Source organism: Ahaetulla prasina, chromosome 14 (assembly GCF_028640845.1).
Source record: "Ahaetulla prasina isolate Xishuangbanna chromosome 14, ASM2864084v1, whole genome shotgun sequence".
NCBI classification, from domain to species: domain Eukaryota; kingdom Metazoa; phylum Chordata; class Lepidosauria; order Squamata; family Colubridae; genus Ahaetulla; species Ahaetulla prasina.
The window spans coordinates 13,992,253-14,016,711 of record NC_080552.1 but is presented as its reverse complement, the minus strand read 5'-3'; the positions used below and the strand labels follow the sequence as shown (position 1 = coordinate 14,016,711).

General features: G+C 45.7%; 1 protein-coding gene across 5 annotated transcripts in view; it reads right to left on the bottom strand.

The window, feature by feature from the left end:
* LOC131185416 (transmembrane protein 204-like) overlaps positions 1 to 24,459 on the bottom strand; it is a 97,815-nt gene that overhangs the window by 64,283 nt on the left and 9,073 nt on the right. For 2 of the 5 annotated variants that reach the window (XM_058157923.1, XM_058157926.1), the window contains exons 9-20: positions 24,144 to 24,280; positions 21,777 to 21,865; positions 21,393 to 21,503; positions 20,836 to 20,924; positions 18,439 to 18,530; positions 14,963 to 15,079; positions 13,926 to 13,997; positions 13,382 to 13,546; positions 10,803 to 10,894; positions 9,550 to 9,649; positions 8,656 to 8,720; positions 6,794 to 6,909 (exon numbers count right to left, since the gene is read on the bottom strand). In XM_058157923.1, coding sequence (XP_058013906.1) covers positions 6,794 to 6,909; positions 8,656 to 8,720; positions 9,550 to 9,649; positions 10,803 to 10,894; positions 13,382 to 13,546; positions 13,926 to 13,997; positions 14,963 to 15,079; positions 18,439 to 18,530; positions 20,836 to 20,924; positions 21,393 to 21,503; positions 21,777 to 21,865; positions 24,144 to 24,280 — 1,245 coding nt within the window. Of the gene's footprint in view, positions 1 to 156; positions 800 to 6,716; positions 6,910 to 8,655; positions 8,721 to 9,549; positions 9,650 to 10,802; positions 10,895 to 13,381; positions 13,547 to 13,925; positions 13,998 to 14,962; positions 15,080 to 18,438; positions 18,531 to 20,835; positions 20,925 to 21,392; positions 21,504 to 21,776; positions 21,866 to 24,143; positions 24,281 to 24,459 lie in introns of those variants that run through there. The other 3 variants (XM_058157928.1, XM_058157927.1, XM_058157924.1) reach the window with 3 other exon arrangements.

Here is a 24,459-nt window from a genome sequence, read left to right as displayed (position 1 = left end):
TCAGAAGCTGGGACAAGTCACGGGAGCTCACCCCGTTATGCGGCACTAGGGATTCAAACTGCTGAACTGCCAACGTTTTGATCCACAAGCTCAGCGTCTTAGCTACCGCGTCCCTAGTGGCTCCTACATAAGCTGGTGGTAAATCAGCACTCCTGTTGATTGACAAGGGGACCGTTTCGCAGGCTTAAATCATTTCCCTGGCTATTTTTGTACCTGCTCAGCCAACAATCTGAGTAGCTGCGAAATTGAACGCATGTCCTAAAAGGCTTTCCTGTTAAGATGGCTGAATTTGTCAAGAGGGTCCCACTTTCTTTGGCCGCAGAATGGACCCTTTAGAAAAAAAACAGAGCCTGTCCCAGCTCAGAATGGTTTTTAATAAACTTTCCCCCTTCATTTGGCTTGGGAAATACACTGTCCAGCTCCCCCTACATCAACACCCAAGGCAGGCACCATCAATTCCTACTCGGAAGCAAATGTGCTTTTTGTTTTCCTCTGTGAAAATGTCCCGCAGTTCTAAAACTTTGCTTTGGACTTTCAGTAAATTTAGCCAAGACTAGGACTAAATTTACATGTCGGTTAGCAACAGCATCCGTCAGCTATAAGTGCCACACTAAGCCAAGATGTCTCTGCCTTTCCAGCTCGGTGCCCTTTGTCCCTTTCTCCTTAAAAGCCAGGGGACATTTGCAGCCGCCAGCTTTTTAGAGAGCACCTTCAAGCTTTTTTTTCAAGTTTTCCATCAGCAGCAGATTCTGCAGCGCTAAATGTCTGCAGTCGCCATCTGGGTCCTTCTCCGCGACATCTATATATATATATAAAAAAAAAAAAAAATAGGAAGAGACAGAGAAGAGAGAAAAACCGACTTGAGGAAATTCCTGTACAGCATTAGTTGAACCGTCAAGCGGAAGAACAATAAACGGAAGTTAAGCTGGATATGAAAAAGGGTTTTAAATGTGCTTGAGACCGCATTTTATTTAGCAACTTTTATTACATTGTGTTCTTCCACTTCACAACCGTGCTTTCTTGGCACGAAGATCAAAAAATTTCTTTTTTTTTTTTTACACACAACAGATAGTCCTCGACTTACGACCACAATTGAGCCAAACATTTCTGTTGTTGAGTCAGACATTTGCTAAGTGAGTTTCGCCCCGTTTTATGACCTTTCTTGTGAATCACTGCAGCTGATTACTTAATAACCCAGTTTGGATCTGGTTTCCCCACTGACTTTGCTTGTCAGAAGGTCGCAAACGGGGATCACTTGACCCCGGGACACAGCAACGGTCATAAATGTGAGTCAGTTGCCAAGCCTCTGAATTTTGATCACATGATCATGGGGAATGCTGGAAAGGCCATAAGCGTGAAAAACGGTCACAGGTCACATTTTTCAGTGCCGTTGTAAACTCTGAAACGGTCACTAAACGAACTGTTGTAAGTCGAGGACTAGCTGTATTCTCCCTAGCCATGTGGCTAAGTAAATATTGAGGATGTCCTGTTTTTCAGAAACATGATTTTAATCAGAAATATAAATACTTATCGTTGGTTCTCCCATAAATATTTGGGTTTTTTTGCAAAATATTAGTTAGTATATTGATTGGGGCATCCTTCCATCCTTTATAGTTCATATTTCTTAATCGCCATCTCCCTCCAAGATTCTCTTGGAAGACATTCAAGAGGTGAACGGTGGTTTTGATCACCCAGAGGTGCCTTTTTTTAAATATACATCAAGAACCTCAAAACAGCTTTCCACAACCTCAGCAGAGCTTCTTCAGCTATGAAAATTTTATGTACACTGAGAGCATATGCACCAAGACAAATTCCTTGTGTGTCCAATCACACTTGGCCAATAAAAAATTCTATTCTATTCTATTCTATTCTATTCTATTCTATTCTATTCTATTCTATTCTATTCTATTCTATTCTAAAGAGATGGACTCCTTTGTATGATGGGGGCATAAATACCGTGTTTCTCCAAAAATAAGACCCTGTCTTATATTTTTTTGAACCCCGAAATAAGTGCTTGGCCTTATTTTCGGGGAGGTCTTATTATTTTGGGGCGCATGGAGCAAGATGGGGCTCCTGTTGCCGTCTTACCTGATTTCCAGCTCTGCATTTAAATATTTTTTGGGGGGGGGGACTTATTTTAGCGCATGCGCTCAAAATAATTGGGGTTTATTATCAGGGGCGATTGGGTTTATTATCAGGGGGTGTCTTATTTTCGGGGAAACAGTAGTCTTTGGATATACAAACCAAAATACCAAAAAAACACAAAAGCCCCACAAAACCCCATATATTATACAGCACTTAATCCAGTCCTTTTCTCTCCCCCGCCCCCCCCTCCCCCGAGATCAAAATATGGGGAACGGAGTTCCCACTGCCTTTCCCCACAATTGTAATGATTAAAAACTAGGAGAGATTCCTCCAATTTTGAAAGAGGAAGCACGTGGAAAATTTTAGAGTGTAATCCATGAAACTTTAAACAAAATACAGGGGGGGAAAATACCCCACTTCTTTTCAGGTTAAACTCCAGTTCAGCCCATGTTCATGAGATGGCCTCACTTATTTTATTTCATTGCTACAAGAGACGGTTGGCACCTCTCTCAATCTTGAGTTTATAGGCCATATCTAAGACAGCTGAAGCTTGGTGCTTTGAATGCTATGCAGAAAACCTAAGAGAAATCAAGAGGATGGAGGTCTATGGAGATTCTCAGTCCTCCAGGTCATGATTGTCCCAAAGGTGTTTTTTTTTCCAGGAGGCAACTGGACTTTCTGGTTTTTCTTTGAAGGCGTTTCGCTTCTCGTCCAAGAAGCTTCTTCAGCTCTGACTGGATGGTGAGGAATGGAAGGATTTATATTCCTTGCAGGCAGCTGGTCATCTGCATTCTCTGTAAGGAATATAAATCCTTCCATTCCCCACCATCATCCAATCAGAGCTGAAGAAGCTTCTTGGACGAGAAGCGAAACGTCTTCCAAGAAAAACCAGAAAGTCCAGTTGCCTCTTGAAAAAAAGGCACCTTTGGGACAAGATGATTGAGGTCTCTCTACTCTTCACTTGCAAGTGATGCATGGATGTAGAAGCCACCATGAAACACATCTTAATCTGCTTGAGTTCTCCCCTAGACAGCTGTTGGTAGGAGGGGGAGGAGCAGCTCTGTGTGTGCGTGTGTGTGTGTATGCGTTTGTGTATATGCGTGCAGCCTGGCATCTTTGTTCCTGATCCGCTTGCAAAATGGAAATCAGGATATGAGACCAGCAAAGTCCCAAAAAGTGTGAGGATATCCTGTGCGCATAAGTTGAGCGCTCGACTCCCGCTACCAGGTCAGGCTGGGTACATGACTCACTCCCGCAGCTCTGCTCTGTTGCTAAAGTGGGCAGGAGACTTTTGAGAACCGGGGCTAAGGGCACATTAAAGGCCACCATCTACAAGCGCCCCCCCCCAAATTAAACCAAAGTGCTAAATAAATGTTTTTTTTTCAATGCTAGGGACCAGCTTGGGCCTCAACTGAAGGGCACATTAGCTCTGCTCTATTTTCTGCCTCCTGTGTTTGCAGTCAACCCTGAAGTTGGCCCTACTGTGGCCATTTTCTTTTTGTAACTTTTCTTAGGGCAAGCAGGGGTGTCAAATTCGATTTCACCGAGGGCTGCATCAGGGTTGTGTTTGCCCTGGGGGGGGCAGGGTGGTGTAGCCAGGATGGGCATGGCCAGTTCAACGTCACTCATTTTGGGAGGTGCCTGTGGTGGCCTGAAAGATCTGCCAAAAAAAATGGGCTCCCGAGCTCCGTTTTAGGCTGCGACGGCCTCCTGCAGCACTCTGCCAGTGAAAATGGAGCTTGTGAGGGCTACCTGCAGCCCTCTTGAGCTCCGTTTTTGGCTGCGACAGCCTCCTGCAGCCCTCTGTCAGCAAAAACAGAGCTTGGGAGGGCCACGTGTAGCCCAGCTATCTCTATTCCCCCCTCCTTTGCATTCCCACAGCTCCAACTAACATGCTCCAAAATGGCTTCAGGGTTGAAGGCAAGAGGCCCTACTTATGAATCTTAACACTCCCCGCAAGACAAAACTCCTTCCAACCAGATCATCTAAATGCCCCGTTTTTGCCCCGAGTTCTGACTGGCCCAAATGCAACTCTTGCTCCTTTTCAGCTCAGACACAGTTAAGATATTGCTGACTCGGCGTGGTCGGCCCAGAGGAGGAGGAAAGCCCCTTGTCGTGTCATGGGAAAGGAGGACTCTCGGTGGCCTCTTCCCTTTTAAGGGCACAGGACATGGGCTCCCGAGGCAGGGATCAAAGGACCGGCTTTGTCAAACGTTACTTCCTCTCCGTCCATCCCCCCACCCCCACCCCGTGGGAAGCCGTCTTGCTTCCTGCTGATTCCTGGCATCTCACCCTTCATGAGTGAGAGGTGGTTGAGGCCCCGTGCTTGGTGACCTCCTGGGCACACGGAAGATCCCATCGTCCATTCCTTCCCTGCTCTGGAGCGCCAGGAGAAACCAGCCCAACTGTTGTGACCCAGGCCCAAGTAGGTAGTAGTAAATGTAAACAGTTCAAAAACAAACAGACTTTATTAGAACAGCTGAGTATTAAACTCATTCTCAGCGGCGTCCAAACTAAATCAAAGCAAATTTTTCATAACACAACTCTTCAGTCTTATCACCAACCCTGGTCTAATTAGGCAAACTGCCAAAGGCTTTTCTTGGCAAAAGTTCAAAAGCAGAAAGAAATGCAGCAAGACAAAGAGCCAGTTTACCAACGTTGTTTTCGGCAAAGAGTCCAAACGCCTTAAGCCTTATGGGAGGGGCCAATCATCTCTTGGCCTTACTCCCGAGTCGTCCTCTTTGCTTGAGCTGCTCTTGCCTTCTGGCAGTTCTTCGCATGCGTGCATTAGGAACAGGCTCCTCCTGTTCCTCTGCCTCACTACTGTCAGCCTCTGGAGGCTCCGGAGTCCGCACCTCACTCCCCGATGGTCCTGGCCCCACCTCTGCCTCCGACGCAGAGCCCTCATCTGGGCCTTCCCCAGCCTCCAGGACTGGCCCATTTTCTTCCTCAGCCTCATCGCTGTCTGACTCGGTTGCCAGCTCCGCAGGCTGCTGGCGGACCACAACACTAGCTGGATGTGCTAAACTTGCTATCCATTCCAAGAAAAGAGGCTTCTACACAGCACCAAACTGGCCCTCCCAACTGTGGGTTCAACAAATTACCACAAGATCAAACTTATGTTTATGGCGAAGGTAGCCTTGCTATTTGGGGGCAAAATGGCTCCTTTTGCAAAGACCGACGGCTGTGCTCTGTAAGAGAAGCTCAAGATACTTTGCCTCTCCATGAGACCACAGCCATTGCAGGAAGATCTTCTCCACTACATACAGATAGTCCTCGGCCATTTGGTGCCCCTTCCAAGTTACAACGGAACTGGAAACAGGAACTTTCAACCATTTTTTCACACTTAACGACCGATGCAGCATCTCCACGGCCACGTGTTTTACATTCGGGTGCTTGACAGCTGACTCACACATTTACGACGGTTGCCGTGTCCCCGGGTGTGTGTGTGTGTCATGTGGTCCCCTTTTGTGACTTTTCTGACAAGCGAAATCCAGATTCACTTAACAACGGTGTTACTAATTTAACAACCACAGCAATTCACCTAACAACAGTGGCGAGAAAAGTAAAACGGGGCAAAACTCACTGAACGAATGTCTCAACTTAGCCCCAGAAACGTTGGGCTCAATTGCAGTCGTAAGTCAAGGACTACCTGGACCAGCCAAGCTGGTTGAATCTCCTCTCTACCGATCTTCTGGCAGATGGCGGAGTTTCTAATTCTGTCAAAAAAGTTCTCCCAGACGGATCTCCTTCCTGCCTTGCAGTTTAATGGCTAACTCTACTGCCGTCTCCGGCTCCCTTTTCAACAGCATTGTTTAAGAAAAAGATTAGCTGAGATACTTTTAAGAAGTGGTGTCGTGTCCCACCCCCCCACTCCGACGAGGGAGGACGAGTCACAACAAGTGCATTCAAACTCCAGTTTTTCATCCTTGGTTGCGACTGCATTTGCACACCCCAACTGCTTTGGTCAGGCTGAGGACCTGCATACTGCACGAGTCAAAAAGAGGGCTGTGAAAATATCTACAGACCCCTCGCATCCTGGACATAAATTGGTTCAACTCCTACCCTCAAAACAACGCTATAGAGCACTGCACACCAGAACAACTAGGCACAAGGACAGTTTTTTCCCCGAACGCCATCACTCTGCTAAACAACTAATTCCCTCAACACTGTCAAACTATTCACTAAGGCTGCACTACTATTAATCTTCCCATCGTTCCCATCATCCATCTCCTCCCACTTATGACTGTACGACTGTAACTTGTTGCTGTATCCTTACAATTGATATTGATTCGATTGCTTATTTGTACCCTATGACTATCATCAAGTGATGTACCTTATGATTCTTGATGAGCGTATCTTTTCTTTTATGTACACTGAGAGCATATGTACCAAAGACAAATTCCTTGTGTCTCTAATCACACTTGGCCAATAAAGAATTCTGTCTGTCTGTCTATCCATCTCTATCTGTTTATCTGTCCATCTGTCTATCCATCCATCCATCCATCCATCCTTTCATCCATCCATCTATCATCTATCCATCCATCCATCTATCTTAGCAATGCCATTGATCACAATGATTTTTCTCTAGCAGTTGTGTCAGGTTGACACTAAAAATGAGGCTCGCCTACCTAAAGCTTCAACGAACACACCAAAAACTCTGTAACACTCTCCTTTCCAATGGCCCGTTTTCCCAGCTTCTTCTCACCTGCCAGCCACGCTTGAGTCTCTAGAACTTCCTCTGTCATGTCATCCAGAAGGTACTCAGCAGGTACACTGAGGAGTATGGAGGAGACCGAAGACAGAAGGCCATGCCGTACATATCTGCAGAAGGAAGAAATGCCCTGGTGAATACATGCAGGAATAGAAATAGCAATAGCACTTAGACTTATATACCACTTTATAGTCCTTTTACAACCCTCACTAAGCGGTTTTCAGAATCAGCCTCTTGCCCCCAACCATCTGGCTCCTCATTTTACCCATCTCGGAAGGATGAGTCACCCCTGAGCCTGGTGAGATTCGTACTGCCAAATTGCAGGCAGCCAGCCGTCAGCAGAAGGAGCCTGCAGTACTGGGCCACTGTGGCTCATTTTCCTATGCAATGGACAGGAATCTGTTTTGCAGCTCTGCTCATTTTATATTGCTGTTGAGAACGCCAGCCCAGTGCCTTGATGTCTATCTTGCATTCTGGAGAACCCAGCTTTCGACCTCTGTGTCGAAATCCCCATTTTTAACTGTCTTACAGAGAAGGAAATATTACAACGCCCAGAAGTTACAATAAAGCAGCTTTCCCAAGTGATACACCCATTATCAAAAATCCTGAACAAAAAAAGGAACAGGGGTTCCAAAGAAATTAGTCTACGTTCTTTTGACTTTTATGGATGGAAACTAATCAAGGAGAGAACCAACCTAGAACGAAGGAGAAATTTACTGAGAGTGAGGACAATTAATCAGTATAATGAGCTGCCACCAGAAGTTATGGGTGCTCCATTACTGGAGGCTTTTAAGAAGAGACTGGACAGCCATTCATCTTGAAATGGTATAGGGCAAGTCTTAAAAGAGCCAAGTTTGCAGACCCCTGGTATGGGGTTTCCTGCTTGAAGTTAGACTAGAAAACCTCCAAGGTCCCTTCCATAAAGCTGGTTACCACCTTTAAAGCGCTCCATGGCTTAGGACCGGGATACTTACGGGACCATCTTCTGCTACCACATGCCTCCCACCGACCGGTGCGCTCCCATAGGGAGGGCCTCCTCAGGGTGCCGTCAGCCAAACAATGTCGGCTGGCGGCCCCCAGGGTGAGAGCCTTCTCTGTGGGGGCACCTACCCTCTGGAATGAGCTTCCCCCAGGACTTCGACAACTTCCTGACCTCCGGACCTTTCGCTGCGAGCTGAAGGCGTATTTATTCTTCCGAGCAGGACTGGCATAAAATGGGTTTTTAAATTGGATTTTAAATGGGGTTTTATATTATATTATGTATTTTATAAATTTATTGGCCATATCGAATACCGTATATACTCGAGTATAAGCCGAGTTTTTCAGCACATTTTTTGTGCTGAAAAACGTCCCCTCGGCTTATACTCGGGTCTATACGGCTTATACTCAAGTTTTTTTTTTTTTAAGCCCCTCGGCTTATACTCGAGTATATACGGCTTATACTCGAGTTGTTTTTTTTTCTTTTTTTCACATTTTACCGGACTGGAGGCCTGCCGGGGGAAGGGGGGGGCGGGGCGGGGGGGCCGCCAGCCCTCTCAGCTGAGGAGGAGGTTTCCCCAACCGGTAGGTGCCTCATTTCCCACCCTCGGCTTATACTCGAGTCCCCAGTTTACCCCAGTTTTTGGGGTAAAATTGGGGACCTCGGCTTATACTCGGATCGGCTTATATTCGAGTATATACGGTAAGTTTTTTAATAGTGATTTTATTGTATTGTATGGTACTGTATTTTAGCTGGCTGTTCATCTAGGCCCCAGTGTTTCTGCTAGCTGGGGAATTCTGGGAGTTGACATCCACCCATCTTTAAGAAGTTCCCCCGAAGTTGAGAAACACAGATTTAGGTGTTCACAAAAACTTACGTGTCAGTGTGGAAACGCAGAGCCCAAACAAACTCCAGCAATGCCTTTCCCATTGCAGGCGTTACCTGCCAAAGAGAGAGAGAGAGAGAAAGAGAGAGAGAGAGAGAGAGAGAGAGAGAGAGAGAGAGAAACACAGAAGACAATCCAGGTGAGCAAGAAAGAGAAGGAGAATCTCAAATTGATGCAAATTTTATGACCTGAGCAAAGCTCGTAAAATCATCTGCTACAATGTCCTACCTGTCAATGACTACTTCAGCTTCAACCACAACAATACACGAGCACACAACAGATACAAACTTAAAGTGAACCGCTTCAAACTCGATTGCAGAAAATATGACTTCAGCAACAGAATGGTCAATGCCTGGAATGCACTACCTGACTCTGTGGCTTCTTCCCCAAACCCCCAAAACTTTAACCTTAGACTGGCCACTGTTGACCTCACCCCATTCCTAAGAAGTCTGGAAAGGGCGTGCATAAGAGTACCAGCAGGTCTACCGTCCCTGTCCTGATATTCCCTTTAATTGTATTCACTTTATGTATTCAAGTCATGCTTATGCTTATATATATTATCTAATATGTACTCAACAAAATAAATAAATAAAATAAAATAAAATAAATAATGGAAACGGAGATGAGCTTGAGTCATCAGGCCTTCTGAGATAGGAAAACCAAAGAATGATAAAAGTTAAGACGAAGGAAAGGCTTCAGCTGCTATTTAATCATACAGCAGTTGAGATGGGCCATTTCTGCTCTACCTAAGGACTTGGTTTCAGGCAATAGGTGTGCCCCAAAGATGTGCCCACGCTCTTAAGTTTCCCATGCCTCCAATGGCAGAGGAAGTAGAGGCCACTAAGGGCTTTCAGACCCCATGTGAACGCTCTCCGTTCTTCTCACCGCGGCATGGACAGCGAAGTACATGAGAATCGCCAATGTGTGCACTAGTCGTCCAAGGACCAGGTGATCATCCCCCAAAAGGTCAAAGGTGGTCAGAGGCCTGGAGAGCAGAGAGAAAGCAAATGTTTTGATTGGCTTAGCAAGCCATGGGTTGGGCAACTGTTCCACCTCGAATTGTTTCGAAACTGAAGGTAATATAAAGGTGGGGAACAAAGATGATTAGGGGACTGGAGGCTAAAACATACGAAGAACGGTTGCAGGAACTGGGTATGTCTAGTTTAATGAAAAGAAGAACCAGGGGAGACAGGAGCGCAGGCTTCCAATATCTCAGGGGCTGCCCCAAAGAAGAGGGAGTCAAGCTATTCTCCAAAGCACCTGAGGGCAGGACAAGAAGCAATGGGTGGAAACTAATCAAGGAAAGAAGCAACCTAGAACTAAGGAGAAATTTCCTGACAGTCAGAACAATTAATCAGTGGAACAACTTGCCTGGAGAAGTTGTAAATGCTCCAACACTGGAAGTTTTAAAGAAGATGTTGGATGACCATTTGTCTGTAGTGGTTTAGGGTTTCCTGCCTAAGCAGGGGGTTGGACTAGAAGACCTCCAAGGTCCCTTCCAACTCTGTTATTGTTATTATTATTATTATTGTTATAACTATAGCCCCTTTATGACTCTTGGACTTCAATTCCCAGAATTTCTGAGCGAGCCAGCATGGCGGAGCACCGAAAACCGGAAGAGCATCTGAGCTTCCGGTTTCAGGTGTGCGCATGCACGCCGGTCACACAGTCTTCTTACTTCTGGCATACAAAGACCAGCTGGCCAGTGCGCATGAGCACACCGGAAACCGGAAGCTCAGCTTCCCAGTGTGCACATGTGCTCCAGGGAGCTGTTGTTCCGATTTCTGGCGCTCCCATGAGCCCTAACACCAGCTGGCCGGCGCACATGTGTGCACCAGAACCCGAAAGAGCACAGGTGATGACTGACATGCCTGGAGAGATGGCTCTGTGTGCCACTTCCAGCACGCATGCCATAAGTTCGCCATCATGGAGCTATGGGAATCACACAATTTGTTGTAGAGGTTGTGCAATGCGTCAGAATTACAGAAGCACGCGCACACACAACAGTTCTGGCTTGTGGCCCCTTAAAACAGCTGCAGAACTTCCCTGGATTGTATATGATCTGCCACTCATTAAAGCAGCTGCATCCCTAAGAGGAAATCTATTCCAAGAGGACCTGGAGATTGAGATAGTCTCACCTGTCAAAGTTCCGAAGAAGCGGGAAGAAGAAATGACCAGCGATTGGAGCAAACTGGTTAGGCGTGCCCAAATGTTCTGCTTGGGACCGGCCCTGTTATCGGACAAAGAATAAGGGTTGGATACGAGACAACAAGAGACGCTATGACAATAGGACATGTGGAGTTTTCCCTCCCAAAATAGACCCATAGAAGAGTTTCTTTGCTTTGCAAGAGATTGTTTGGCATTCAGTCAATGCCCTATAAGCATGGGAAACAGGAAAAGAGGTTGAAAAACCCGTATTTTTTTTTTTTTTTAAAAATCCATTTGTAAAGCTGCCCATCTTAACAATTTACTCTGGGTGGTGAACAGTAGAAAACGGAATAAAAACAAAAATATCCTGAGGACAAAAAATATGTAGCAGCCAAGAAAAACAACACAGTAAACAGCACTAGGAGAAAGGTCCTTTCTTGGTGGCCCTAGACCAGGCCCCGAACGAGGTCTTCGGGGCCCTAGGAAAGGTCAGGGACTAACCCTTACCTACTACGATCAAACATTCCCACTGCTCATCAAGTCACCCTTTGGGTCCCGATTCTTAAGTCACTTGGACTCCAATATGTAGAATAACTAACTTGGCATCCAGGAAGTGCTGAATAAGCTCCCATCATTCCACTAGTTTGGAAGAACGAAGGCCGAGGACATCCGACTAGCCATTTGCTGAATAAAAGGAACTGCGACTGAGACAGTATCAGGCCCAAGCCCACAGACGGCACAATAAAATCCAATCAAGTTCAATCTTTTATTTGCTTCCACCTAATAGACAGACTCTTGCCAGAGTAAAGCGATGACTTTCTAACCTAACGGATCAGGGGTGGGCTTCAAAAATTTTAGCCAGGGGTTCTCCGCCTGGTTGCTGGGTGGGCGTGGCCATGGTGAGGGTGGCCTAGTCGGCCTCCTAAAACCACAGGGGGGGGGGTCCAGAGGTTTTCCTCGAGCCTCCGGGAGGGCAAAAAGGGCCTCCCCAGACTCCGGAGGCCCTCTGGAGGCCTGAAATGGGCCCAAACTTCCAGCAGGCCCATTTTTCACTCTCCACAAGCCTCCGCGCGTGCCCTGCACTTACCTGCATCCAAAAAGGGCCACGTGGGGACTCCTGGGAGAGGCGGGCTGGGTTGGGTGGGGCCACTCAGGAGTGGGATTTGGGGGTTCTCCGAACTGCACAGAATCTTTGCTAGAGGTTCTCCCGAACCCCTGCGAATACATCCATTACACCCTGTAATGGATATATCCTAAAAAAAATTCTAGGGTGTGGCTACTCTAAACCTCTACCTCCTTCCCCCATTCAGCTCAGGACTATCCAATCGCTTATTTGTACCCTATGACTATTATTAAGTGTTGTAAGTGTGTACCTTGATGAAGGTATCTTTTTTTTTGTGTACACTGAGAGCATATGCACCAAGACAAATTCCTTGTGTGTCCAATCACACCCGGCCAATAAATAATTCTATTCTATTCTATTCTATTCTATTCTATTCTATTCTATTCTATTCTATTCTATATTCTATTCTATTCTACTCTTTTGGGCCTTTCTGTGGAATGTGCTGCCACCTCCTTGGGAAACTGTGGAGCTGCTGAGATTCTCCACCTCCTTCTGCAGGTTTACATTTCATCACATGGGGAATGGTTTGGAAACAGTGGTGAAATGTAAAATTACTACCGGTTACTACTGGTTCTGTGGGCGTGGCTTGGTGGTGGGAATAATGTGACTGGGTGGGCGTGGCCAACTTTTTTTTTTACTTTTAAAAGCATTTTTTCTACAACCTCTTCCGCTGAAAAGATTGTAGAAAAAATGCTTTTAAAAGGCTCCTGACAATCCCAGCTGAGCTGCGTGATCATCAGAGGGTTTTTTTTACTTTTAAAAGCATTTTTTCGGCCGAAGAAAAAATGCTTTTAAAAGTAAAAAAAAAACACCTCTCTAATAATTGTGTGGCTCAGCTGGGCATGGTGGGGGGGCAGGGATTTTTGCTACCAGTTCTCCAAACCATCTGCCGCCATCGCTACCAGATCTGGCGATCCGGTCCGAGCCGGGAGCATTTCACCCCTGGTTGGAAGTAGAGAGAAGTTCTACACGGTAGGATTTCAGAATAAAGAGAGATGCTCCTCAATCAGGGCCTCTGGTGGCTCAGCAGACTAAGTCTGTCTATTATTAACACAGCTGCTTGCAATTACTGCAAGTTCAAGTCCCACCAGGCCCAAGGTTGACTCAGCCTTCCATCCTTTATAAGGTAGGTAAAATGAGGACCCAGATTGTTGGGGGCAATAAAAAGTTGACTTTGTATATAATATACAAATGGATGAAGACTATTACTTAACACAATGTAAGCCGCCCTGAGTCTTCAGAGAAGGGCGGGATATAAATTCAAATAAAAATAAAAAATAAATCAGAAATAAGTACCACCCATAAGCGGTGTTTGACTCCAGTGCCATTTTTTACGGCCTTCGGTCCTGCTGAACAGAGGCCAAGCGGTTCGCTCTGGGCGGTTGTGGGATGCTTAAGAGATTGCTGTGGTTAATAGTTCAACTCAAGTGGATTTTCCTGGCTCACCTTTGCAAACCTTCGGGTCTTGCTTCTGATCCTCTCATCCACCACTTTCTTCCAGTCTGGAGAAGAAGAGTTCTGAGAGATGATTTGGATACTGGGGTGACTGGTATTTGGTTTCGAGGGAGATGAAGCTGGCCGAGACAGTTCCTGGGCAGACACGGCCAACACCTGGATGGAGAAACCAGAGGCCATGAGGTGGAAAGATGGCTACAACAAGCATCTTAAAGCTGTCCAGGTTGAGAAAAACTGAATTAAACCATCCCTGGCAGGTAACTATCAGCCTCTCCAAAAATTGAGAATTCACCACCTCCACAGGTGGACCATTTCCTTGTTGTACAGATCTTCCCATTAGAAATTTTACTCTTCCAATTCCATTTGAAATTGTTTTTTAGTAACAATTTGTGTCTGGAACGCTGTACTTTGATACGGCCCAAGGACTAATCAATAAAGTAAAGTAGTAGAAGTAGAACTTTACCCCCCCTTATATTTACACGAAATTTAAAGTAACTCCAACTTAAAAGAGTTTCTGAAAGCAGGAGTCACCTACATCCAGGATGTCCATCCGTTGACGCAGACTGTAATTCAGGGAGTAGAATTCTGAAGTTAGATATTTGGCCACCTGGGAAACAAGGAGACAAAACCATTTCTTCAGATGTTTTTCATGACTTCTGCGTTTTTCAATTCTCCCTTTATTTATTTTCATGAGTGACAAGGTAGGTACAAAAGACAGGGCAAAGAATTCCAGTAGCAACCATAAAGATGCTTTATGTCTCACATCTTCCTAGAAAGACTCATGAGCTCTGCCCTTCTAGCACTGACTTTCTCCTGCTCTGGAGTATAGGAAGAGGAACCCTGTACCCTTCCAGATGTTGAACTGAACTTCCTTGTGTGAAGTAAGCTAGTTCTCCACAACCCCCATGGAGAGCCAAAAATTCTGCACCCTTTTCCCCAGCTTCTTAGCTAAGCTCATGTTGTGGTCCTTCAGCAGCCTACAGAGCTGGCAACCGAGTCGGACAGCGATGAGGCTGAGGTGAGGCCAGGGCCATCAGGAAGTAAGGTGTGGACTCCAGAGCCTCCAGAGCCTGATAGTAGTGAGGCAGAGGAACAGAAAGAGCCTGTTCCTAATGCACGCATGAGAAGAGCTGCCAGAAGGCAAGAGCAGCTCAAGCAAAGAGGACAACTCGGGAGTAGGGCCAAGAGATGATTGGCCCCTCCCATAAGGCTTAAAACAGACCAGCAACGGCGTTTCAGCTTTGCCGGAAAACAACGTTTTAGCTGCGTCTTCTGCTCATCTTCTGCTTCGTCTACATCTTTGTTTTTGTGGCTTCTGGACGTTTGCCAGGAAGGGCCTTTGGCAGTTTGCCTAATTGGACTAAGGTTTGTTAGATAACTGAGGAATTTGTGTTGGGAGGCATCTGTTTTACTTTGAGTTGAATGACGCTGGGAATGAAGTACTTCCCAGCTGTTCGAATAAAGTTTGTTTTTCCATGGACTAAGTTTATTACTACCTACTTGGGCCTGGGTCACAACAGCTCACTACAAGGTGGCGAATCCTTTCAACAAACTGTCAACACAAGGACTTACCCGGATGGGGTCTGCGATAGTAAGAGCCACCAAGGCACCTTGCCGAAGCCCCGCAAACCCTTCAATGTAGCTCTTCTCTTCCAAGTGGAGCAAGACTTTGGCCAGTTCCACGCTCATCTGTGCAAAAGGAACACAATCCCGAATTTACTATGGAATTTACCCTATGCGTTCAATTTAATTCAGGGTAAATTCATAATCCTGAACTGGCTATAGCAGTGATGGCTAAACTTTTACATCACCGCATGCTGACCTGCGTGCAAAACCATCGTGCCTGGACCGCGCAGCCTTGCTGGTCTTCGCGCGCGCGTGGGAGTGTGAAAACCCAGAAGAGCAGCATTCCATCGCGCATGCGCGAGCCAGCACCCACACTTCCGGTTTACGGCACCGACGCACGCCTGATGAACAGCTATCCATCGCGCATGAGTGCAACGTAAACCTGGAAGTTTGGATGCCGGCACGCGCATGCGCGATGGAAAACTGCTCTTCTGGGTTTCGGCACTCCTGCGCATGCGAAGCCCGGCTGACCGGCATGCGTGTGTGTGCACAGGAACACGGAAGATGAGCCAGCAAAGCTACACATCCCTCGCGGGATGGTTCTGCATGCCGCTTCCGACATGCGTCCCCTAGGTTTGCCAACATGGAGCTACAGAATGCTGGGGGCCAGAAGACAACTTTATGCAGCTCTGCTGAGTCTGGCGGGCGCTGCAATCTGAAGAAACAGCAATTTCCCCTTTCCATGTGAATACCTGGCTTACGTTCTACAAGGCAAACTCAGAAGCCTGCTCTAAAGTAATTATTTTGGTCATCAAGAGGCACGTGCAAATCCCAAAACAGCACCCTAGGCCTGTCTCTTCCGGGTTAAACCAAAGAAACCACAGACATGTTGAATAAACCATGATTTATCCTCCAGACAGGTATAGAGAGATTCCTTCCCACACTTCAAAGAAAGGAAGGACTTCTCTCTTTTTTTCTCTTTAACCATCCTTTGGCTCAATCTTCAAACCTACATTTTAACCAGGGGTGGGATTCAGGCGGTTCGGACTGGTTCGGGCGAACCGGTAGCTCTGACAATCAGCTGAGAACAAACTGGTTCACTCCGTTGGTCAGCTGGGCCCACCCGCCCCTGCGCTAGACCGACCTAGGTTTCCTTGGTTTGAAGCCCAGCTGATAGGTAGGGCAGAGCTGATTGCCTCAGCTGTTTTACTCACTGGGGCTGCAGAAGAAAGTAAGTTTTAGCGCTGTTTTCAAAGGCACTGCGTGCGTGCGGAGCATGTGTTTGGTGCGTGCGCGCGCTCAGCGAACCGGTTGTTACACTGGTCGAATCCCACCACTGATTTTAATCGAGGTGGTTTCAAGTGACCTGTAAGTAAGACTAATTTTTTGGGATTGAACCAGGGGTAGTCAACCTTTTTATACCTACCGCCCACTTTTGTATCTCTGTTAGTAGTAACATTTTCTAACCGCCCACCGGTTCCACAGTAATGCGCTGTGTATCGTCGTCTGCGCATGCCTCTTGCGCATTGTGGATTGGGTTTGGGGGGAGGGCGCCAGCTACCAGCTCTGCTTGTCTGTTACAGCTGGGTGGTGTGGGGGGAGATGCGCGAACTATTCTGGGACGAGGCTCTTTTGTTTGCGGTCGCACTAGAGCGCCATTTATTTTCATTTACGTAATGTGAACTAAACTTATGCGCGGGCGATACAAATAGTATATTTTCAAAAATTTAAATTGTCATGGGGAATTTTATGAAAACCTAATGAAAATGTTTTTAAATAATGCTATGAAATTTTTTTTAAAAGTCAATTAAATTTAAAAAAAAGGAAAGTGCTTCAGTATCGGACAAAACCCCTACTGCCCACCATGAAAGCTGGAATGCCCACTAGTGGGCGGTAGGGACCAGGTTGACTACCACTGGGTTGAACAAACCAATAAGTTATGATTGATGAAAATGTAGGAGGGAAAAAAATTCCAATTTTCTTTTTGGCACCTTGAGATTCACTTCCCACATTGCTTCTCCGCCTCCATAAGCCACGGTTTATTAGGAAGCCTGAAGCGAGTCAAAAGTCTTGAAAAGGCTTTCATGAAAAGACTGAGTGACGTTAAGCCTTAACTTGCATATAGATATCATTTCGTGTCATTTTTCCTTCCCCTTCTCTTCAATCGTGTCTCATAGGCAGCCAGGATATGTTCTTGAACTATTCTTGGCAAGATATCAGAAGCGGCTTGCCACTGCTTCCATCCTAGGGCTGGGAGAGAGGGACTGGCCTAATGTCGTGTCCCACTCCTCCGCTGACGGCCGGGTCAGGGAAATCCGAATCAGGCATGCCTCTGCATTTCATTCATTCATTTCATTTCATTTATTTGATTTTTATACCGCCCTTCTCCCGAAGGACTCAGGGCGGTGTACAGGCAAATAAAAACAGACAAGACAATAATCTATAAAATGCAAAATTAAAAAACTTATTATAATTTGCCTAAAAATTTTAAAATATATAGAAATTAAAACCCCGTTTAAAATTAATAATAAAACTATACAATCCATAAAATTTAAGCCAGCCCCGCGCGAATAAAAAGATGCGTCTTCAGTTCGCGGCGAAAGGTCCGAAGGTCGGGTATTTGGCGTAAACCCGGGGGAAGTTCGTTCCAGAGTGTGGGAGCCCCCACAGAGAAGGACCTTCCCCTGGGGGCTGCCAGCCGACATTGCTTGGCGGACGGCACCCTGAGAAGTCCCTCTCTGTGAGAGCGTACGGGTCGGTGGGAGGCATATGGTGCAGCTCTGCCAAAGTCCTAGCAAAGTCCTCAGGGCAGGCGGGAGACCAGAAAGTGACTTCAGCAAGATATGTTTAGACTTTGCCTGACTCAGAGAATGCCAGAAAGCAGATCCTTTATATAGGCCATGGGGTGTGGCTCCATGACTCAGCACTCATTAAGGCCTGCCCCTCCCTTCCTTCTGTTGCCTCCGCCTATCAAGTCTTCTGACACGAGGGTCACTCCAGTCTGCAGCTGTTGGCAATTGACCTTCCTCAGGCTCACATGCTGTGGAGGAGGGGGAGGGGTCTAGTTGCTCCGTTTGCCTGGGCATGGAGCCAGGGCTGGGGGCTGGGGGTATTTCTTCTTCTTCAGCCTGTCTGGGCATGGAGCCAGGGCTGGGGCCGGGAGGCATACTAGGACATTCTTCAGCGTTCGGAAGCAGATAAGCAGACCCCAGTTGAGGTGAGAGCGGGCAAGACACAACACCTAAGGCCACCCAGCTGGCTTTGTGCCTAAAGCGGGACTAGAACTCACAGCTTCCCAGTTTCTAGCCTGATGTCTTAATTACAACACCAAACTGCTTCTCTTCATGTGATTTAACTATTGCTATAAAATCATTATGGCAAAAATTCCCAAGAACCCCAGCTGGCTTCTTCCAAATCCAAACTGCAAAGAGGCACACATAGCATTTACCTCTTTTTTTTTTTTTTTTCATTCAAGCATTTACCTCTTGAGCGGTGGCTGTGTCCCTCCGGATTAGCGTTTCCAGGACGCCCAAAGCGGCTTCGTATTTTTCGGCATTTTCCGATCCCGTCAAAACTGAAGAAACACAAGAGGACCGTCTTAAAACATCAAGGAGGCTACAAGGACAACTGGCTCTGTCGAATTCCAGATTAAAGGGGGGGGAAATGGCTTATTTATCAGAAGAAACTTCCTACTGTCCTTATAGGGTGGTTGTAACACAAGAGTTCGCCCTCTGGCTTGCAATTTAAGCCGCACCGAAAAAGGATTTAGCAAAGAGAAGGAAGAAAGGGCGTTTTGTTTGTCATTGCAAAACGCTTATGATGACCAACTACCCTGCCAAAGAGCCTGTGCAACGAGGGAGTTTATTGATCAGATACATCAGTGTTCCTCAACCTTGGCAACTTTAAAATACATGGCCTTCAATTCCCAGAATTCCCCATCCAGCATTTTAGAATTGCTACAGTTGAGAAACACTGGAGAAAGAAAGAAAAAAAATAAAGAAAGAGAGAGAGAGAGAGAGGAAGGAAGGAAGGAAGGAAGGAAGGAAGGAAGGAAGGAAGGAAGGAAGGAAGGAAGGAAGGAAGGAAGGAATGAATCCAAACAATTCAAGGAAAGGAGCTGCCATTCCCTGGTCCAGCTTCCTCAATTTGAATGCTTTCTAATTCCCACAATTCTGACCAACTCTGGATGGGGAATTCTGGGAACTGAAGTCCATCATCTGGAAGGCATTGTGTCCACCCATTCTTTATCTCAACGGTGCTTTTTTTTTTTTTTCAAGAGGCAACTGGACTTTCTGGTTTTTCTCTGAAGACGTTTCGCTTCTCATCCAAGGAGCTTCTTCAGCTCTGACTGGATGGTGGAGAATGGAAGGACTGATATTCCTTGTAGAGAATGCAAATGACCGGCTGTCTGCAAGGAATATAAATCCTTCCGTACCCCACCATCCAGTCAGAGCTGAAGAAGCTTCTTGGATGAGAAGCAAAACATCTTCAAAGAAAAACCAGAAAGTCTAGTTGCCTCCTGAAAAAGCACCTTTGGGACAACCATGACCTGGATGGCTGAGAATCTCTACAGACTTTTAGCTATACAATTTGGGATGAACACTCTTGGAATAGTGTGGGAGTAGGAATGGATTTCCAGAGGAAAAAATGGCAGACTACAGGAACCAGGAGCTCTAATTCAGGTGACCCTGAGGACACAGATAAACCGCCAAGTGCTTCAATGACCCTCTAAAAGGATGCAAATGACTAGCTGCCTGCAAGCAGTATAAACCCTTCCATTCCCCACCATCATCCAGTCAGAGCTGAAGAAGCTCCTTGGATGAGAAGTGAAATGTCTTCCAAAGAAAAACCAGGAAGTCCAGTTGCCTCTTGAAAAAAAAAAAGCACCTTTGGGACAACCAAGACCTTGGATGACAGAGAATTTCCATAGACACACAGTAGAAACCTTTAAATTTCTAGGTTCTACCATATCGCAAGATCTAAAATGAACAGCTAACATCAAAAACATCATCAAAAAAGGACAACGAAAAATGTTCTTTCTGCGCCAACTCAGTAAGCTCAAACTGCCCAAGGAGCTGCTGATGCAGTTCTACAGAGGAATTATTGAGTCTGTCATTTGCACCTCTATAACTGTCTGGTTCGGTTCTGCAACCCAACAAGAAAGACACAGACTTCAGAGGATCATTAGAACTGCAGAAAAAATAATTGCTACCAACCTGCCTTCCACTGAGAACTTGTATACTGCACGAATCAAGAAGAGGGCCGTGAAAATATTTACAGACCCCTCGCATCCTGGACATAAACTGTTTCAACTCCTACCCTCAAAACGACGCTATAGAGCACTGCACACCAGAACAACAAGACACAAGAACAGTTTTTCCCGAAGGCCATCACTCTGCTAAACAAATAATTCCCTCAACACTGTCAAACTATTCACTGTCTGCACTAGTATTAATCTTCTCATCATTCCCATCACCAATCTCTTTCCATTTATGACTGTATGACTGTAACTTTGTTGCTTGTATCCTTACGATTTATATTGATATATTGACCATAATTTGTGTTGTAAATGTTGTACCTTGATGAACGTATCTTTTCTTTTATGTACACTGAGAGCATATGCAGCAAGACAAATTCCTTGTGTGTCCAATCACACTTGGCCAATAAAAAATTCTATTCTATTCTATTCTATTCTTTACGTTTAAGGTGCAAGATCTGACTGTACAACTACTTTATTCAGGGGATGACAAACCCAGCAAGCTGTAAATCGGTCCGTTCCCCCAAATCTGAGCCCTGTGATGGACAGAGATAAAGCAGTTCTCATCAGCCAGGTGAAAAGAATCCCGGCACCTCCCTCCGTTCCTTTCTTCTTCTCTTACTTTCAAAACAGTCCCTGATGTAGGTGGGGGCTCTGGTTGTCTTCAGCTCTTTATCCTGCGACATGTCATAAGGGACGAGGTCGTCATCGCTGCAAAAGGAATCCAGAAGATTCGTCACCGTCTCTCAAGTCATACACACGGCCAGCAACCATTTTGCCCTTGACTTACGACGGCAGCTGAGCCCCAAGTTTCTGTTCTCTAAGCGAGAACATTTGCTAAATGAGATTCGAACTGCCAAATTGCAGGCAGCCGGCAATCAGCAGAAGTAGCCTTCAGTAGGGCACTCTAACCAGGGGTGAAATGCTCCCGATTCGGCGGGGGGTGGTTCGGAGAACCGGTAGCAAAAATCCCTGCCCTCCCCATGCCCAGCTGAGCCGTGCCATCATTAGAGGTTTTTTTTTTTTACTTTTAAAAGCATTTTTTCTTCGGCCAAAAGAAGGCAAGAGAATCCCACCTCTGGGCATAACTCACTTAACAGCTGGCCTTGCTTAGCAATGGAATTTCGGGTCCCATTGTGGCCATACGTTGAGGACCGCCAGTGTCATTCTTTAGCCTACCTATCAAGCTCTGAATCGACTCCCTTTTCGGGGTCTTCAGAGGCATCCAGGTCTGGTGGTCTCACACTGGAATGTAGAACCACGCTGGAGGTCACGTTGGGTGTGCTCTCCCTGTAATGGGGGGAAAAGTGTTTTTAAATGTTATTCTTTTGGTTTACCAAATGCAGACACCGCCCATCTCAATATCTAAAGCAGAGGTCTTCAAACTTGGCAGCTTTAAGACTTGCGGATTTCAACTCCCAGAATTCTCCAGCCTTTTATGAAGTCATCAGGACTCAAGCTGACAATATGGAACCTTGACTTCTGCTCCGCCAAAGTCACCAGGACAAAAAAATAAAATGAAATAAAATATGTGAATCTCCAAGGAATGAAGCTAAACCTTACCCAGGGTCTGGGGGCTCGGAGTCTGACGTCTCTTCCAGTCTTTGGGTTAGCAAGGATTTCAGTTCCTTAATCTCATCGTCTTCTTCATACTGAAACATTCGACATGTTAACCATTCAAATTTGTTAAAGAAATTACCGTATTTTTCAGAGTATACCACACACTTCCCCTCCCCCCCCCCCAAGAGAAGGTGAACATTTGGGTGCGTCTTATACACCAAACGTAGCCATGCTCACCAGCCGGTCCCCCACCCTTTGGCCTCTGTCTCCCAGCAATTTACCTCCTTGCAACAAGCAGCAACAGCCCGTTTCAGCTTTAGCACAACCTAATTAGCACAAGTTGATTGTCGGTTGGATTGGCTTCCCGACCCTCAGCTGTTTCAGGCTGCAGGGGCTGCCATTGCCTATTGACGCACCGTGTTTGCTGCAAGGAGGTAAATTGCTGGGAGGCAGATTTTTTTTTTTCTTGTGCTAATCAGGCTGTGTTGAAAACGAAAATGAAACTAAAGCAGGCTGTTTGCTACAATGAGGCAAATTGCTGGGAAGCAGAGCCTGATTTTTTTTTTTCTTGTTTTCCTCCCCAAAAAACATAGGTGCGACTTATAGTCCAGAGTGTCTTATACTCCGAAAAATATGGTCGTCTAGAACCCAGATTATTTTCTGGGGAAAGGACCAGCACAAGTCCTGATTCAGAATCCTGGATTTGATGCTTTGTTGCAGAAGATGGCCGTTGAGCATACAGCTGAAAGATTATACAGGTAATCCTCGATTTACGACCACGTAATTGAGCCCAACACTTCTGCTTTAAGTGAGACATTTGTTCAGTGAGTTTTGCCCCGTTTTACCACTTTTCTTGTCTCAGTTAAGTGAATCCTTGCAGTTGATAAATTAGTAACCCAGTTGTTACGTGAACCTGTCTTCCCCATTGACTTTGCTCATCAGAGAGTTGCAAAAGGGGGGGTCACATGACCAGGGGGTGGTGCACAGCAACGGTCATGAATATGAGTCAGTTGCCAAGCAACTGAATTTTGATTGCACGATCATGGGTGAGGCTGTAAAAGTCGCAAGTGTGAGAAATGCTCGTAAGCCGCTTTTTTTCAGCGCCGTTGTAACTTTGAATGGTCACTAAATGGACCGTTGTAAGTCGAGGACTACCTGTAGTTAATAGAAACAGGGAACCACTCCCCTCTGGTAAGAAAGCTCCCCGTGGACAGAGAACTCGGCCCCATTTTGCAGCCCGTTGTCATTCTGCCACGACAGACCATAGTCATCAAAATGGCAAGAGGGGTCTTCAGCCATCAATAAATTAACCATCCGACACATTATCTATCATATGTGGTGGACATGCGTAGAAGCAAAAGAATATTGGCTAAAAATATCCAATGTGGTTGGAAAAGATGATAAAGCGGCACATTGACTTAAAACCAGAAATATTTCTGTTGGGGATTTTAATGCATATTAACCGCAGCTAGAATTGTATTTGCACAAAACTGGAAAAGCGGAGAGATCCCTACTGATGAGAATGTGATTAGGAAAACATTAGAATGGGCAGAAATGAATAGATTAATGCTTGCTATAAAAAAGAAACAATATTATATGACATGGGAGTTATTTTATGAACGGTTGGAAAATAAAAATAGAAGTTAGAAATAAATGGAGATCAGTGAAATATAGAAAACACGTTAAAATGGAGAAGCAAACAATATAATTCTTACTAATATGACTGTTAAGGTTATTATATTTAATATTATTATTATAATATTCATATTAGAAGATATGTTACGAGGGAGAAATGAATAGATGTATTATGCTCATTATTATTATTGTAAGATTAGAGAATCAATATCAATGTAATGAATGCTGTGGTAAATTTTGATTTTGATTGCAGATATATTTGTACCCAGATGACACGCTGTTTAATGGAAGATGGAATGCTTAAGTTAATTAATAAATAAATAGACAAATAAACAAGTAAACAAACAAACAAACTGACCATCCCTAAAGTACAGTTTTGAAAGAAGCCGTAGTTACGATCAAGGTATCTCCTCTGCCACAGTCTGATCCTGGCTTAACCTAATAAATTGGATTCCCAAGTTCTGATACAATAGGGAACTGCCACTTGCTTAAAAGTGGAAGCCAAGTTTTCTGATTTTGCTCAGGAGACCCCGCCCAGCTCTAGGTTCACAGCTGACTCATGGCTTCACAAGGCCTCCATCCCAGCCAGAAATCTCTCAACAACGCCCGTGGGAAAGATCAAGAAGCAGAGGGGGGAGAAAACCTTCCTTCCACACATTTAAGATTGGGGTTTCGTCTAGTGTCCTGTTTTTTTGGCAACAAAATCATTACAGCAAAATCACTCTAGCTGCTTGCCTGAAACACCAAAGCGGGCCCTTCTGGTGTTATCTTAGAGCTGACACCTTCTGCTACGACCATACCCATCCGCCGGATCCGGGGCAAATTACTGTCCAGGTGGCATTTCATTCCCTCCATCAGGATGTTAAGGAGCTCTGGAAAGGCAAAGCCAGAACAAATGGAACAAGTTCAGAAAAGATCAACATATTCATAAAAGGTCTGAGTACGAATTTCAGCACCTCCTACTGTTGTGGCCCGCCAGTAGAGCTGGCAGCGGATTCGGAGAGTGAGGAGACTGGGGAGGAACATGGGCCAGTCCTGGAGTCTGGGGAAG